The 17,095-nt window shown below is 44.9% G+C and overlaps 1 protein-coding gene across 2 annotated transcripts in view; it reads right to left on the minus strand.

Annotated features, from left to right (window-relative positions):
• Positions 1 to 748: 748 nt before the first annotated feature.
• The window catches only part of LOC119167238 (endoribonuclease Dicer), a 104,413-nt gene continuing 88,066 nt past the window's right edge, over positions 749 to 17,095 (minus strand). For both annotated transcript variants that reach the window (XM_075866882.1, XM_037418686.2), the window contains one exon: positions 749 to 11,638. In XM_075866882.1, coding sequence (XP_075722997.1) covers positions 11,318 to 11,638 — 321 coding nt within the window. In that variant the 3' untranslated portion in view covers positions 749 to 11,317. The remainder of the gene's footprint in view (positions 11,639 to 17,095) is intronic.

Raw genomic sequence — 17,095 nt, forward strand, 5'->3', positions numbered from 1 at the left:
TGTACCTGTATCCAGGTCACCGCAACAGTTCCATAACCACTGTAGGTAGCTACGAAATGCAGCTGGCATGCTGACAGCATAGCATTGACTTCAATAGATGGCCAGCGTTTTGCACATTCTCAGCCATTGGCCAGGTTCACTTGGAAACGTGACGCATAGATTCCTCTTGCCAAGTTTCTAAATTTCCATGAATATTCAAAAATCAACCTGTAGCATCCTACTGGTCGTGGTCTTTGAAACAAATAGCTTGGTCTTTGAAACAAACAGCTTCTATTCATGAATACGAACGTTTTTTCAAATACCTAACAAATATCACGTAATGTCGACTTCACGAACGAAAAATGGGCCTTAACGTACGACAAACTTAATCCCCACAAGTTTAGTGTAAGCATAACATGCGAGAACTTGTACAATGCAGCAGACTACCTTGCTCGAGGAACATTTTACCCGTTATACATCGATTTCCACTAGCTCAAAACTCCTTTTCATACATGCAAAGAATCTTCCTTTTTATACTGTGGAGGAAATTAAAAGAATGTTGAAACCTTTTTATGGCGCACTGTAACAGAATGGCTGTTGATTACTCCAAAAGTATTCCATACGACTTGATTCGTTCACATCTGGCGCTATCAGATTCATGTTAAATTCAGTTTGCCGAGGCCAGTTGGAATTTTCGAACCTTCCACTGCTTGCAGCCAGTAAATTGCTCCAACTGGCAGCACAGCAAAAAATGACATGACACAGAACAAAAAAATGTCACGCCAGCTCTTGATGGTGTATATGACTTCATGCACACATTTTCAACAATTTATAAGCACAGAAGCAGTACAAAATATTGCTTTCTTTTTTGGTACTGTACAATGTACAATATACCCGACAACACAGTGAGCATTCGAAGTAAAAAAGATTTAACAAGGTGTTGAATACCGTAGCACCTTTCTTCGATTGTAACGTCACTCTAGTTATAGCACAAGTACTTTTCATGCAATGTGCGACACACCAATGCAAACTCGTGAACTGTAACAAATAATGAAATATGATAATGAATGAAGTAATGGTAATTCTCATGGCTACAGTCATTTTTTTGTTCCACAGGTGAAAAACCGAGCTGCACATCATATTACAGACCTTGGCACATAGCCGCAACAGATGCTCATCTGTAGGCACATTACGTGACTAAAGAATTGGAAACGTATTAACGCCTGAATGATGCCATAGTAGATGAGCGCTATATGGCTCAGTTCAATTTGATATGCACTCGTTTAAGATCATTTCATGTTTTCTCACATGTAACCTGTGCAAAATATACAGGAAATTTGGAGCTAAACTCAGAGTGTGGGTTATACGCATCATTCTTTAGTTTAAATTTTAATTCTTTTCAGTCTGCAGATCAGGGTGTGGGTTATATGCGAGAAAATATTATATTGAATCTAGCGAATTATACAGAAGCAAGTTCATATGTTCCTCTTTGCAGATACATTGATCGATAATGCATTTGTCTACACTATCACTTACAGATGCAAAAATTATTTAATGGTGTAGTGACACCACTGCAAACACACCTTTGGTCTTTGCGTGATTGATCAGGAAACAATGGCACTAGGTTGTGCTGTACCGATTTGCTAGACCATAAGAATGTCCAAGAAAGCAATCGCGTAATGATCAATCCCTTGGCCGGTGATAACAGCTATTGCTGTCGGAATTTATATGAACAGGTATTGGGTGTCCAAAAATAATTCTACTTGAGCCGCACGTTGCTGTAGGGTCATTGGATATTTGTGCGTCTTTAGAGCTCTTCAGATGACCTAGGGTATGTCATATAAAAACAGAGCCCAAATGAGTTGCAATGAGAAAAACATGTGAATCGACAAACCGCTCGTGAAGTTCTTCCTCAATAGTAGTAAATAAACTGTTATGAAACAATCTGAACAGGTGTTATGCACCTGTTTGCACGCATTATGAGCAGTGCAACAGGAAACGATTGCGCCAGCCAGCAAACATCTACCGATACGCCCAGTCCATCTTCTACAGGGCCAAGAAATAAACATCGGCAATGTCTGTAACATACCACGACGTACACACACAAACATCTATAACTAGAGCAATATTACTCATTGGCCACAAGCTTCAAGGAAAGAAAAAAAGCATAGTCAGTCAATTGCTGCTTTGTAAACCTAAAATATATGATCCTCCTTCGCGAGAGTTTTGCAACACTGAATAGACAAAATACAGGATTCGCAAAGGTACAAAACATTTCTTGTTTAATGTCTTATAGCTAGAATTTTTCTTTTTCCCATGCTTGTACTGCTGCTGATCGATACCATAAAGAGAGGCTTTTAATCAGCACAATCTCTAATGGATCATTGCACAATGCTGAACACATAATATCTGGTGCTCTGCATGCGAAAACCGCGATACAGTTAAAAGACAGGCCATTAGAGGATGGCTTCCGAAAATTTTGACCAACTGGTTTTTTAACACGCACTGATAATGCATCTCACATGGGTCTCTAGAATTTTGAATCTGTCTAAATGTGACTGCTACGGAATCCAACCCACGACTTTAAAACACTGCATGCAACAGATTAGCACATAAACTGGTGCACACACTGACTACGCATAATGGCATGGATCACAGCTTCATCAAGTGTGCGACTTGAAGGCGGTGCGCAGTGTAATAGTACTAATCAAGATCTGCACAACACTAAGCCAATTGTGTATCCATATCGAAAATATGGGGTTGCAGAACAAATGGTCTTCGAACAAATCAAGTGACTTGGCTCGTGCGGTTACAGATATAGACCCACAAAAAACCACTTTTGAAAAATGCGCACATATACAGGCAGTATCTGGCAACTTATTTCATTAAACTCATGGTGTTAAATAGACTGCCCACCTTTATTATTACTTTCTTTAGAGTCGATAATGTCGCAAGCAAAATGTTTATGTCAAGACACCTTCAGTGTTTGTCGAAATGTCTTGCCCACGAAAGATTTGCATTTTTTTTTTTCAATGCTCCTGTGCGGTGAAATAACACTCTGCTATGAATTTCTTTCGACAGAAAAGTCTAGCTTCCTAACTGCATTTTGCTGAGAAGCCCAGACTCTGGTCACAGCAGCAAGTATTGTCTCAACTTCTAAGCTACTCATCTCCCCTATTTTTCCATTTTTTATTCGACAAACTATTATTATATAATTGCTGGGGTTTTACATCACAAAACCATCTCAGAAACGAGGCTACTTTACAATACGTCTTCGGTGGCATCTTAGACCCGACCCAATAATCAAGCACAACTGAAGATACTTCGTACGCTGTCAAAATGGAACCAGTAAGTTATCGGAGGCGCTATTCTGGAACATGTCAAATGACTCAAATACCAACATGTTTACTATATTTCAAGCTGGTTAGAGGCAACAGTACGCTGAATCTTAAATTATGATGGCATCACTACAACACAGTACAATACAACACGATACAGCAAAATATCAGTCCAGCATAATGTATCTGAGAATTACCTTCTTGCAAAAAAAGAAATACATAAGAAAGGAGATGACAAGGACTTGAAGAGTTACAGGCTGATCAGCTTGCTCTCTGTAGTATACAAGTTATTTACAAAGGTAATTGCTAACAGAGTAAATAAAACATTAGAATTCAATCAACCAAAGGAACAAGCAGGATTTCGAACAGGCCATTCAACAATTGACCACATTCATACTATCAATCAGGTAATAGAGAAATGCTCAGAGTATAACCAACCACTATACATAGCCTTCATAGATTACGAGAAGGCGTTTGATTCAGTAGAAATATCAGCCGTCATGCAGACACTGCGGAATCAGGGCATAGATGAAGTATATACAAACATTCTGGAAGAAATCTACAGGGGATCAACTGCTACCATAGTGCTTCATAAAGAAAGCAACAGAATACCAATCAAGAAAGGTGTAAGGCAGGGGGACACAATCTCCCCAATGCTATTTACCGCTTGCTTACAGGAGGTTTTCAGAAGCCTAGAATGGGAACAGCTAGGGATAAGAGTTAATGGAGAATACCTTAGTAACCTGCGCTTCGCCGATGACATTGCATTGCTGAGTAACTCAGGGGATGAATTGCAACTCATGATTACGGAGTTAGACAAGGAGAGCAGAAAGGTGAATCTTAAAATTAATCTGCAGAAAACGAAAGTAATGTACAACAACCTCGGAAAGGAGCAGCGCTTCGAGATAGGTAATAGTGCACTTGAAGTTGTAAAAGACTATGTCTACTTAAAGCAGGTAATAACCGCAGAGCTGAACCACGAGATTGAAGTAACTAGAAGAATAAGAATGGGGTGGAGCACATTCGGCAAGCACTCTCAAATTATGACAGGTAGATTGCCACTATCCCTCAAGAGGAAGGTATATAACAGCTGTATCTTGCCGGTACTTAGCTACGGAGCAGAAACCTGGAGACTTACAAAGAGGGTTCAGCTTAAATTGAGGACGATGCAGCGAGCAATGGAAAGAAAAATGGTAGGTGTAACCTTAAGAGACAAGAAGAGAGCAGAGTGGATTAGGGGACAAACGGGGGTTAAGGATATCATAGTTGAAATGATTACAGAATCATTTCTGTCATTTCTGTCATTCACAGAAATGATTAGCGATTTTCGTTCGAACCAAAAAAGGCAAAATTTCATCTTGATCTGGCTATCAGAAGTAACAAAAACATGTCTAAGCTCAAGAAGTTTGGCAAAAATGGATCTTGAGAGAAACCCATTTTAAAGGTGTAAGTCAAAGCTCATCTATGTAGCAAATAGGTTTTTTTTTTTAATAATTTATTTTATCACGAGAGCTTGGCAATCATCGCAATTTTGAGCATGTGGCTTTAGTAAACTCCTTATGCGAAATACAATAGCAAGCAGCCAGGCGACAATTTCCAGGGTACTTTAGAGAATGAGCTACTTTTAGGTTTAAGCAAGCCGGCACCTTGAGCTCTTTAAAAACGATTTTAACCTGCTTCGAGTTTAATTACAATCTTCAATTTTTTTCGTAGTGGAAGTGGAGAAAATAAACTTGTGAAAACAAATAAAAACGAAAAATTTGTCACTTTGGGAAAAACTCATTTTTTGACTCGCATCTCCCCTTAAGCATTTGCTCTTAGGTAAAGCATCAGTATTCATGCTCTGTGATCACTAGATACTGAAGTGCTTATGCTTCACTATCACATGGTATCACATCTGGCACAGTGACATCAAATGTGAAAAGCACAGCTATGGGTCTTCTAAATCTAGAAAGGGACCTGTGGTCACTGTGTCAATTTTGAAAATCTGCTTGCTTCACTAAATAGCAATGTTCATTTTGAGCGAAGGCCATTGCGAGATGTACCACGGAAAGACTCACACAGGGGTGCAATAGCCAAAATATAATTCGGAGCAATTTTCGGAGCAGCAAAGTTTACTTTTGGGGCACTAAATTCCAAATTTGATGCAGGTTACGGGAGAAAAAACATGCATTTTTTGTCATGAGATACGTAGTTTGGAGCATTACAAGAAAGAAGCCCTATATTCAGGAAAAAAATGTGTATAAATCATTCAACATCACCTAAATCATGCAGTGTGAACATGAGCACTGCCATTTGAATGAAAGTAGTATTTTGAACCACCCCGCCGAGAAAACAATGATCAAGTCCATATTAGCATTTGCTGTGCCTGTCAAATCATTTGACAAACTCTGCCAATCTGAATGTCAAACTGCCAAGCTCGCAACCTTGAAATTTGGGAGATTCGTAAAACTGAGGAGTAGGAGTGGCAAAAAAAAGAAAACATATACAATTTTTTTTTTAGGGAAGCATAAATATCATACACTGCCTCAAATGATTGCCAGAAGCATATTTACACGTCAGTATGAGCAAAATGTGCAGTGTCCCACTAGCGCTCACAGCCACTTCTAAATCTCAATACACTTTTTCGCACGGCGAAGGTAGCTCAAGCAGCATTAGAACCGATGCCAAGAACTTTTCTAACCCTTGCACCACCACCCCACTTTCCACCCGCCCTTTTTTTCCTTCGCCGTGGCTTTAGGTTCCGGTTCGGCTTCCCTTGAAAAGCGCGTTCGACCAGGTAAAGTAGCTACAGCGCGCGTTTGTTGGCCCAGCGACGGTACCGACCTGTGGCAGAGACGAGGCAACTTCAAGACAAAAATAAATGTTTTATGTGCCACTGCTAAGGCAATCAACATGGTCGCTGGCAACGCCGGCGTTCGCAGCACGTCGAGCTTGTTCGGCGAGGAAAACGAGGCATACGCTTCCAGCTTTAGTTTTCAACAAGCCATAGCCGCGTTTCAGGCTCGGAAATTTACATTTCCCGCGAAGCGTTGGTGGGAGCAACGCTTTTTTGTCTTAGAGTTGCGTCGTCCCGTCGATACGTATCCGCTGCGGTCAGCGGACTGATTGGCACGCAGCGTTGTTACATTACCTATTCAATGGCGTCTCGCAAGCATAGGTTGTGTGCCTAGAATAGTTTAAGTATATTCTAGGCTCTCTAGTTCGAGTCTGCGCACCTTCACCAATGGCACAAGCCGCAGGTGGCCGACGTGGCCTGCATTTCTCACCGAAATTAGCGCACCTGAAAAATATTTTGAGGCTGGCTGGGCATTTTAGCGCAGCGTGGCGCAATTTCAGCAAATTCCACGGTTTTGGCGCAGCTCAGCGGAGCAATCGGGAATTGCATCAAATTCGTGCAGCTGTTGCACCCCTGCTTACATGATGTTTTTCATTGCTGCGACAGCCAATGTTTTATCTGGGTCCAGCCGAATAACATCAGGGCTAACAAGGTGGCCGAGGAACTTTAATTCGTTGAAACCAAAATTACATTTTTTCTGGTTTCAGTGATAGGCCTGCCGTGCGAATTGCAGCAAACACAGATCTAAGTCGCTGCAAGTGCTGCTCAAACATTTGGGAGAAGACAACAACGTCGTCTAAGTAAACAAGGCATGCTTCCCACTGGAGACCGGAGAGCACTGTATCCATCATCCTCTGGAATGTCGCAGGGGCAGAACACAAACCGAAGGGCAGCACCTTGAATTCGTACAGACCACCAGGTGTTATGAATGCTGTTTTCTCTCGATCACGCTCATCAACTTCGATCTGCCACTAGCCACTGCGTAAATCCATAGAGGAGAAGTATCGGGCACGTCGGAGGCGGAGTGAGTCGTCGATGCGTGGAAGCGGATAAAAGTCTTTCTTTGTGACTTTGTTGAGTTTGCGGTAATCGACACAAAATCGGAGTGCCGTCCTTCTTTTTTACTGGTACGACGGGGGATGACCATGGACTGTTTGAGGGTTGGATTACGCCAACTCCGAGCATCTGGCTCACCTGAGAACGTATTACTTCTTGTTCCTTTTGTGATACTCGGTAGGCGTGCTGACGTATGGGTCGCTCAGCATGGTCAGTGACAATGCGGTGCTTTACGGTTGGCGTTTGTTTTATCTTAGATGTAGACGCGAAACAGTCGCTAAACATGCGGAGGATACAGCGGATTTGCTCTTTCTGCGCACATGACAGCTTCGGATTGACATTGACTGTATCGGCTACCGCGGTGTCACTTTCAACGGCTGCAGAAATTGGGGCTATCGTCGTACACGCTTCATCGTCAATGGCTTTGAAATGAGCGATAGTTGTTCGCTTGCCCAAATGTTGGTATGCTCCACTAAAATTGGTGACCAACAACTCAGTCGCCCCACGTTTAAATTGAATTATGCCGTGGGCAACGCAGGTTTGCTGAGACAAGAGCACCGAAAGGTTGGCTTCAGCGATACCACTACCGTCATGGTCTATGTCACTCTGTACAGAAACGAACATACCGGTGCGTGGCGGAAGTGTGACGGTGTCCACGACAATGCGAAGCGCAGTCTTCTGCGGATCGGTATCTCTAGGCTTCGGGCCATAGTCGTCAGCAAATCTTACAAGGCAGTCTCGAAGATTTCTAACAGCGGCGTGCTCGCGAAGGAAATCTATGCCAAGGATAACTTTCCGGGAGCATTCGGGAAGCACAACAAAAGAAGCAACGAACATCAACTCACAGATTTGCAGCCTTGCGGTGCATCTCCCGATTGGTGTCAAGAGATGACCACCTGCTGTCCGAAGGTTTGGTCCACACCCCCAAGGAGTCGTCACTTTCCCGAGTTCAGCCACAAGTTCAGCGCTGATAACTGAGTAGTCGGCGCCGGTGTCGACCAGAGCAGTCACTGGACGGTTGTCGACAAGGACGGCAATGTCAGCAGAAACGGGTTCGTCCGCGATGTGAGGTGTCGGCTGAAAGGAATCGTCGAAGGTCGGCGGATGGGTGGGAGGAGGCTGTTTTGGCGATAGCTTAACAGCGGTCCCAGCCCCGTAAGCCGCTGATTCTAGTTTCCCCGGCGTAGACTTGGGGACCTAGCGGATCGTCCCACAACAACATCGGCGAAAGTAGAGTATTGATTCGCGGACGTAGAGCGTCGAGGAGACGGAGAGCATGATTGGCGTCACTGAAGATTCGGAGACGGTAGACTTGCTAAGTATTCTGCGATGGCGCGGGGTCGTTCCCCGTCCCTGGGCCAACAAGCGTCTGGCCGAAATCCAGGTAGGCCCATCGGTCTGTATGAGCACTCCTGGTACAAGTGACCTGGCTCACCACAGTGGTAGCATAGTGGCCGATTGTCGAAAGCGTGCCACACGCTAGATTTCTGCAAATTAGGTCGCGGATTCTTATAGTGTGGCGGGCCCGAGAAGTACTGCGGCATCTGCAGACAAGTCGGTCGTTGGTCTTCATAATGTGGCAGGCCCGAAAAGTGCTGCGGCGTCTGCAGGCTAGTCGGTCGGGGGGAATAGCTGACTGCCGGTGCAGGAGTGCGTATAGCTTCCGCGTACGTTAGCAGAGGAGCTTCGGTTGGAGGTGGCACTAATGGTCGTACCAGCTGCCGCACCTCTTCACGGACGACGTCTGTCAGAGCAGCCACTTGAGGCTGTGAAGGCACTGCGTGAAGCTTTTGCAGCTCGTCGCATACAATGCTACGAACTAGCTCAGCAAGGTCTCTCACGCTCGTGACATTGGGTGTTACCAAGGGTGCTGACAGACATGCAAGGTTGTCGGACCGCTCATACTGCGAAGACCGCTGTCTTAGCATTCGCTCCATTGTCGTCGCTTCATGGAGGAAGTCTGCCACAATAGCTGGTGGGTTTCGTACAAGTCCTGCAAACAGCTGCTCCTTAACACCCCTCATCAGAATGCGTACCTTTTTGTCTTCCGTCATTGCAGAATCTGCTCGACGGAACAGACGAGACATCTCCTCAACGAACATGGCCACGGTTTCATTGGGTCTTTGATTGCGAGAATTGAGGAGACGTTCGACTTGTTTTTTCCGGTCGGCGCTACCATACGTGTTCCGCAGCTGAGTGCAAAACACCGGCCAGGTTGTCAGGGCCGCCTCGTGGTTCTTGAACCAAATACGCGCCGAATTCTCCAGGTAGAAATAGACATACCGCAGTTTCCGGTGCTCGTCCCACTCGTTAGCGACGGCGACTCGATTGTATTGGTCCAGCCAGTCTTCAACGTCTTCGTAGGGCTCCCCATGGAAGGGCTTTGGCGTTCGAGAGGCTGGTAGCCATGGAGCTGGCGGAGTCGCAGTCTGTTCAGTCTGACTAGCAGTTGTCGCATATCCCATGGTTCTGGAGCGTTCCGGAAGAGGGCTGAATAAGGGTGGCAGGCCTAGTTGCTGTTGACTGCGTCGAAGGTTGGCCGTTTCTACCAAGGCGCCGATATTGGGGCCGAGATCTTCCTCGTGGTAACAGCGCATAGACTATTACCCAGCACCTCCACCAGTTGTCACGTTACGTTTTTCTCTGCACGTGCATCTTCGTCCTCTTCTGAACAGCGGTACATACAAGCCTGCCAGCATCTATGGAAATAATACTTTCAGAACTTGTACTAGTGGCAATATAATAATAAAAAGCACCGTATTTGCTCTGGTAACAAACCCACTCCACCATTTCGGTTCATGAAAAACAAAATTATTTTTAAATGTATCTGCTGGCTCTATTTTGTTGTGATAGCAAGTTCCGTTGACCATCGAAACAATGTTTAATCATGCCATTAAGGCGCAAAATTACAGGGCAATAACAATGATGCTCAACAGTTGCTAGCAGCGCAAGCATGTGCGACGTTCACCGTAGTTGCACCTTTTGCTACAAAGCGCCATCTGTCGAACGTAGAAAAAACAGCGCCATGCAAGCACGGTGCCACAAAAACAAAGCCCAAACTGCGCCCACCTCGCCGACGACGCAATGTGCACCCGCTATGTGCATGTGCTTGCCATCTCACATGCATTTTTTTTGTTGTTGTTGTTGTCCGGTTTGTCATAGTGAACTTAACGCTACGCAGGGCACGATTGGCCTGTACGCTATCTACACGGCCAGTTTTAAAGTTGGGCAAGCATTTGTCGGCGGATGGGAACAGAGCGCGTTGACGTCACTTAGCAGCGTCGATCCGTGCGCGTTTGTTACAGGAGATAAACAAGAGCAGCTTCGGGCTACAAAAAAGTTCGTCACACATTTCACAGGCCAAAAAAAAAAAGGACAGTTTTCTCTTCTGGGCAGCAAAGTTTTCGAATAGAGGGTCCGTAATCCTGCCACTGAATTGAGGGCCAGCAGCGGTTGGACAGCGGGTTCCTTAATAATGTCACGTGAAATTTCAGCTGTTATAACTCCCATGACTTTTTTTTCTCTCCGGCGTGATGAACCCCCTCCCCCAAATTGGCGTCAACTTTTCTGAAAAAAAGGTAAGTTTATTACGCGAGTAACTATGGTATTACCACATAAAAATCCTAACACATGACAAACAGGTGTAAAATTGATTAATGCAACATGAAAGACCACAGAGGGCTCGGCTGCTAAAACTTCTTTCCATACGAACTTCATACAATCAAGGTTCCTACAAACAGGAAGTGGGCATTGGGGCGACATCTCACTGAATCTTGTCGCACGCCATGAAAAACAGACAACAACATTAACAGCACTTCTCAACACTGCAGTGCGAATGAGAAAAACATGAATGACAACAATCATCATGGGCTCTTTATCGCCAATGCTTTACATTGCAATACTATTATTATGACCGTGTCAAGTAATTGTACAGTGTAAAATACTTCTTAGTGTATGCATAGTTTTTTCTGGTCACGAGAGATCACAGTTTATGTTTCGAGAAACTTGCAAGCAAGGCTCGCAGATTCCATTACACAGCCCGAGTTTAATGCGAGGCCATGTAGTGTTAGATCTACGCGTTAGATCTAATCATTTAGTGTTAGATCTACGCGTAACAGACAACTCTGGAACGTTCGTGATAGAAACAGAACGCCCGAAAAGTGCACAAGTGAAGACATTCATTCAAGGAAACCGTGGCCGGCACATACTCAGAAAAATGCACAATGCCCTTTTTCCATTTCAATAGCCTGTGCAAATGTTTGGCAAGGGGTGCTCCTAGACGGATGCACTCTCGCTCATCAATCGCAGGTACTTTTTGGCGAGCGCCGTCTTGGCAAGCTTCTTGCTTTTGGCGACGCATGTGAAGGTCTTGTCCCCCACGGTCAGCTGCACCTTTACCTTTTCGTTCTTCAGCACCTCGGCCGTGCTGAAATTGACAAGACACGGCCAGACTTATCTCCGGGGCCAGTTATGCGGGACCAAGTACGGTTGGACAACACACACATACGCTGCTTACAAAGGTGGTGAAAAACATTTGTAAGTTAGTATTTGCCTTTAGATACAGCAAATCAAGTCAAATTTGGATAAAATATAACCCTTCTAATTCGTTTTTCATGATACTGTGAAAAAAGAAAAAATTGTATCTAAGAAATGCGTAAGTAAACATGCCATCAAAGTAAGAAAAAAAAGTGCCACTAAACAATAAAACAGATGCACTACACACAGCTCGACCTGAGAAGAATTTCGCATCAGTTTGTGGCTTAAAGCCACACTTTATTTGAAAAATTGCCAAACTCATTGAGGTACTTCCTCAGAGAGCAAGAGTTGACAACTTATCAGATGAGAATGTTGTGAAAAGGGGATTCTGATACCATGGACTTTCATTAATTACATGGAACCTGAACGGACCAGGAGAATGTGTTTCGTTTAACAGCAATTCCACTAACTGAGAGACGTACGGCATTGCAGCAATCAAGAATGGAACCAATTGTGAGAGGAAGTTGGTCCATTTAAAAGCAGCAGTTCCGTTTAAAAGCTTCCCATTTACAGAGAGTCCTTTGTACTTGATGTTAGCAAGACTAGAAAATAAGAGAAAACGAGGCCACCTGTACACAGAACAGTGATGATGATGATGATGTTTGATGTTTTATGGCGCAAGGGCCATTTCACGGCCAAAGAGCGCCAGTTCATCTTACTAAAAACATGGACAATGATTGTGATAAGCGGCTGTATAAGGGCCATAAAATTCCTCGCGGTAAGGCGGGTAAAAACATACAAGTAATAAAATCATGACCATGTCGTGAAAGGTGTGTGTGGTGTGAATAGATGACAAAAGTTGGTGATAATAAAAGACGATGGTGGATATGTATGGCATTAGCACAAGTGCCTCACTCGTTCATACCCTTGCGTCCAAGGGCCGTGAGGCAAGTGCTTTCTTGTGTAACCACCGCAGCAAAAACCTCTCTGGAGAGGTCATGCTACGGGATGCCCGGGTATATGATATGAAAACTATGAATTTCTTTAAAAAACACTAACAATGATTTGTGACTAAAAAGCGGTTCCCTACCGACGAACATTGCAGGGTGTAAAGGTATATGTTGTCGGTAGGGTAATGGAAAGTGTTGTTTTCTTACAGTGTCCAATTGTTTGCACTCAATTAAAATGTGAAGGACTGTCAATACTTCACCACATCTGTCACACAATGGTGGATCGCCACCGGACAAAAGGTGTGTGTGTGTCGTGTATGTGTGTCCTATCCTGAGTCTCGTTAGTATTACCTCTGTGTGACGCGATTTCGATACGGGCAGCCAATGACCAAGGTGTGGCTTAATAACGTGTAGTTTGTTTTGTGTGTGTGTATCCCACTTGCTCTGCCAGTATACTCTGAGGTTTCGTTTGAGAGACGACTTAAGATCAAGGGCCGGGATTGATATGGGTGTAGGGGCAGTGGTTTTGTGGACGGATGCAGCGAGCTGATCCGCCCTCACGTTGCCTTGAATCTCACGGTGCCCTGGCACCCAGCACACTACAACATGTTGTTTGAGTGTGTAGAGTGTGCATAAAATGGAGTAAAGTGAGACAAGGACTGGGTTTTTGTGTTTTTTAAGAGTGTGCAGAGCCGTTACTACACTGAGGGAGTCTGTATAAATTACTGCTTTTTGTATTTGTAATTGCTTGATGTGTTTAGCCGCCACAAGTATCGCATAGGCTTCCGCTGTGAAGATACTTGTGCCTGGATGTAGAGGGCCAGCATCCGAAAAGGATGGGCCGACAGCAGCGTAGGACACAGAGGAGTTAGACTTGGAGGCATCTGTGAAGAACTCAGGACGTGTGTATTTGTGTTGAAGTTCCAGGAAGTATGTTCGGATATGGGCAATAGGCGCATGTTTTGTAACTTCTAGAAAAGACACATCGCTGTCTATAGTCTGCCATTGCCACGGTGGCGGGTATGCTACAGGAGCCATTAAACTGTGTTCGAGTGACACTCCAGTGTCCTCAGCTAGACCCTTCAGGCGAACTGAGAAGGGCTGCCTCATTGAAGGCCTGTTTTGAAAAAGAATGGAGCTCGACAAGTCATTAATAGTAGAGTATGAGGGATGCCTCTTGTCTGCTTTCACCTTAAGGAAATATACAAAGGACATGTAGGTTCTTTGCAGATGAAGCGACCACTCATTTGACTCAACGTAAAGGCTTTCTACGGGGCTGGTGCGAAAAGCACCCGTAGAAAGGCGGATGCCCGAATGGTGCACGGGATCCAGCATCTTCAAAGCACTTTGAGTCGCAGACTGATGAACAATGGCCCCATAATCTAAGCGGGTGCGAAAAAGGCTTCTATATAGGTTCATGAGACATTGCCTGTCACTACCCCACCTAGTACGTGACAACACTTTTAAAATATACATGGCTTTCAAACATTTTGTTTTTAGATACTTGATGTGCGGTACGAAGGTCAACTTGTTGTCCAAGATTAATCCTAAGAATTTATGCTCCGTATTAACAGACAGACGTTGACCGTTCAGTTCAATGTCGGGTTCTGAGTGCATGCCTCTCTTTCTGGAGAACAGGACACACGTGCTTTTTTGTGGGTTCAGTCGGAATCCGTTTTCCTCTGCCCATTTGGAGAGCTTGTTTAAACCTAACTGAACCTGCCGCTCACACATTGCCAGATTGCAAGACCTAAAGCCAAGCTGGACGTCATCGACATATGTACAATAAAACATATTGCGAGGGATGGTCAAGCACAAGGAATTCATTTTTATGAGAAAAAGTGTGCAGCTAAGTACACCACCTTGTGGCACGCCTGTTTCCTGGACAAATGTTTGGGAAAGAACCGTGCCAACTCGGACACGGAATGTCCGGTTTGACAGGTAACTTTTGATTATGTGAAACATTCTTCCGCGCACGCCAAGGTGGGATAGGTCTCTTAGAATTCCAAAACGCCATGTTGTATCATAAGCCTTTTCGATATCGAGGAACACAGAGAGAAAATATTGTTTATGGACGAAGGCGTCTCTGATCTGTGCCTCGATACGAACAAGGTGGTCTGTCGTGGATCTACTCTCTCGAAACCCGCACTGAAATGGGTCGAGCAAATTGTTTGTTTCAACAAGTGTACAAGTCGGCAGTTTATCATTTTTCCGAAGACTCTGCACAAGCAGCTTGTAAGTGCAATAGGCCTGTAACTCGAAGCTAAAGAAGGGTCCTTGCCCTCTTTCAAAATGGGAATAACAATAGCCTCTTTCCAGGAGGTAGGAATAGTGCCAGAAGACCAAATAGCATTGTACAAACAAAGTAAGGTTTTTCGGGTTTCGTTTGGTAGGTTTTTTAACATTTCATACATCACACGGTCAGAACCTGGGGCAGAAGTACTGCAGGAGTATAGAGATGTTTGGAGCTCAGCTAGACTGAAAGCTTGGTTATATGCCTCGTATCTAGTGGATTTGTGTTCGAGTTTTTGCTTTTCTATTCTTGTTCTGTATTTTTGGAAAGTGTCAGTATAGTGGCACGAGCTGGATACCTGTTCGAAGTGTGCACCGAGGAAGTTTGCCTGATCTTCCAAGGTATCACCCTGAGTGTTTACGAGGGGAAGTGTGTGTACTTGTTTTCCTGCTATCCTACCGACCATGTTCCAGACTTTAGCCTCCTGTGTGTATGAATTAACCCCTGATAAAAACTTCTGCCAGCTTTCTCTTCTGGCCTGCCGACGCGTTCTCCTGCCTTGAGACTTCATTTTCTTGAAGGTTTCAAGATTTTCGGCTGTCGGTGAGTTCCGAAGCAGCCTCCAAGCTCTGTTTTGCTGTTTGCGCGCGTTTCGGCATTCAGAGTTCCACCATGGCACACGTCGTTTTCCAGGGTGCCCATTTGTTTGTGGGATGCATTTTGTTGCAGCATCAATCAAAAACGCTGTGAAGTAGTTCACAGCAACATCAATGTTCAAAGTACAGATGTCATTCCAACCTAGACGAGCGATAGTATAAAACTGTTCCCAGTCGGCTCTGCTTATTAGCCACTTGGGAACACGTGGTGGGCACTCGGTTACTGTAGTTGTGCTCAAAACTACGGGGAAGTGGTCACTTTTGTACAGATTACTGACGACATTCCACTGGAGTAAAGCCACAAGAGATGGAGATGCTATGCTTAGGTCTATGGAGGAGTAGGTGTTATTAGCGAGATTATAATAGGTTGGTTCTTTTCGATTCAGGAGACACGCGCTCGACGAGAGAAGGAACTGTTCGATCAGTCGACCTCGCTCGTCATGCCGAGAATCACCCGATAGCCTGCTATGCGCATTAAAGTCTCCAAGGAGAACATAAGGCTCCGGAAGTTCATCAATTAGAGAGTGTAAATCACGTTTTTGTAGCTGATAGCTAGGAGGAATGTAAATAGTGCAGATTGTGATCAGTTTATCAAAAAGAACTGCTCGAACAGCCACTGCCTCAAGGGATGTTTGGAGTTGTATGTGTGTGCATGCAATTCCTTGATTCACTATGATGGCAACACCTCCGGATGATGTCATGGCATCAACACGGTCCTTTCGGAAAATAACGTATTTACGAAGAAAATTTGTGTGTTTTGAATTAAGGTGTGTTTCTTGTACACACAGCACTTTTGGTGAGTGTTCGTGTAAGAGTTCTTGGATGTCGTCAAGGTTTCTGAGAAGGCCCCTGACGTTCCATTGTATAATTTGAGTGTTCATGGTGAATGTAAAATAATGCTGTGTGTACGAAAAGCGAGTGGCTGTTTAGACGGGGAGTTTGAGTTCACTTAACAAGGCCGTCACCAGGCCCTGTTATTTGCTTTTTTGTTTTCTTGGTGCGCTCCAAGGAGCCACGCCGCTCTTTCGGCACCAAGGGTGCCGACGTATCCATTGCTTCCTCGGAGGCACTGGATGCCCGCACGTGCGGGCTGTTAGTTCGGATTTTGGGCCTCGCCTGGTGAGGGGAGGGGAGACCTTGAGGCCCGAAGACTCTGGAGTCTCCGGTCTCTGTTCGGGAGTAGGCGGTGTAGCCTGGGCTACAGCCGCCTTGGGGGCAGGTGCCACAGCCGACGGCTCGCTCTGCGCGGGTCGAAGGGGTGGCGAGGGCTGGTGCGGCGGTGCCCCCTGACGCGCCGCATCAGCGTATGTAGGTCCATAGAATGGAGCGACTCTTCGCCGTGCTTCCTTAAACGTAATGTTCTCCTTCACCTTCAATGTAATTATTTCTTTTTCTTTTTTCCAGTATGTGCAGGAGCGTGAATATGTGGCATGGTTTCCTTCGCAGTTTACACAGTGTGGCGGTTGTTTGCAGTTCTCAGACACATGGCCTAGGACTCCACATTGTGCACAAGTCTGGCGACCACGACAGGTTTTAGAGCCATGGCCATACTTCTGGCATTGAAAGCA

This window comes from Rhipicephalus microplus, chromosome 6, assembly GCF_043290135.1.
Source record: "Rhipicephalus microplus isolate Deutch F79 chromosome 6, USDA_Rmic, whole genome shotgun sequence".
NCBI lineage: Eukaryota > Metazoa > Arthropoda > Arachnida > Ixodida > Ixodidae > Rhipicephalus > Rhipicephalus microplus.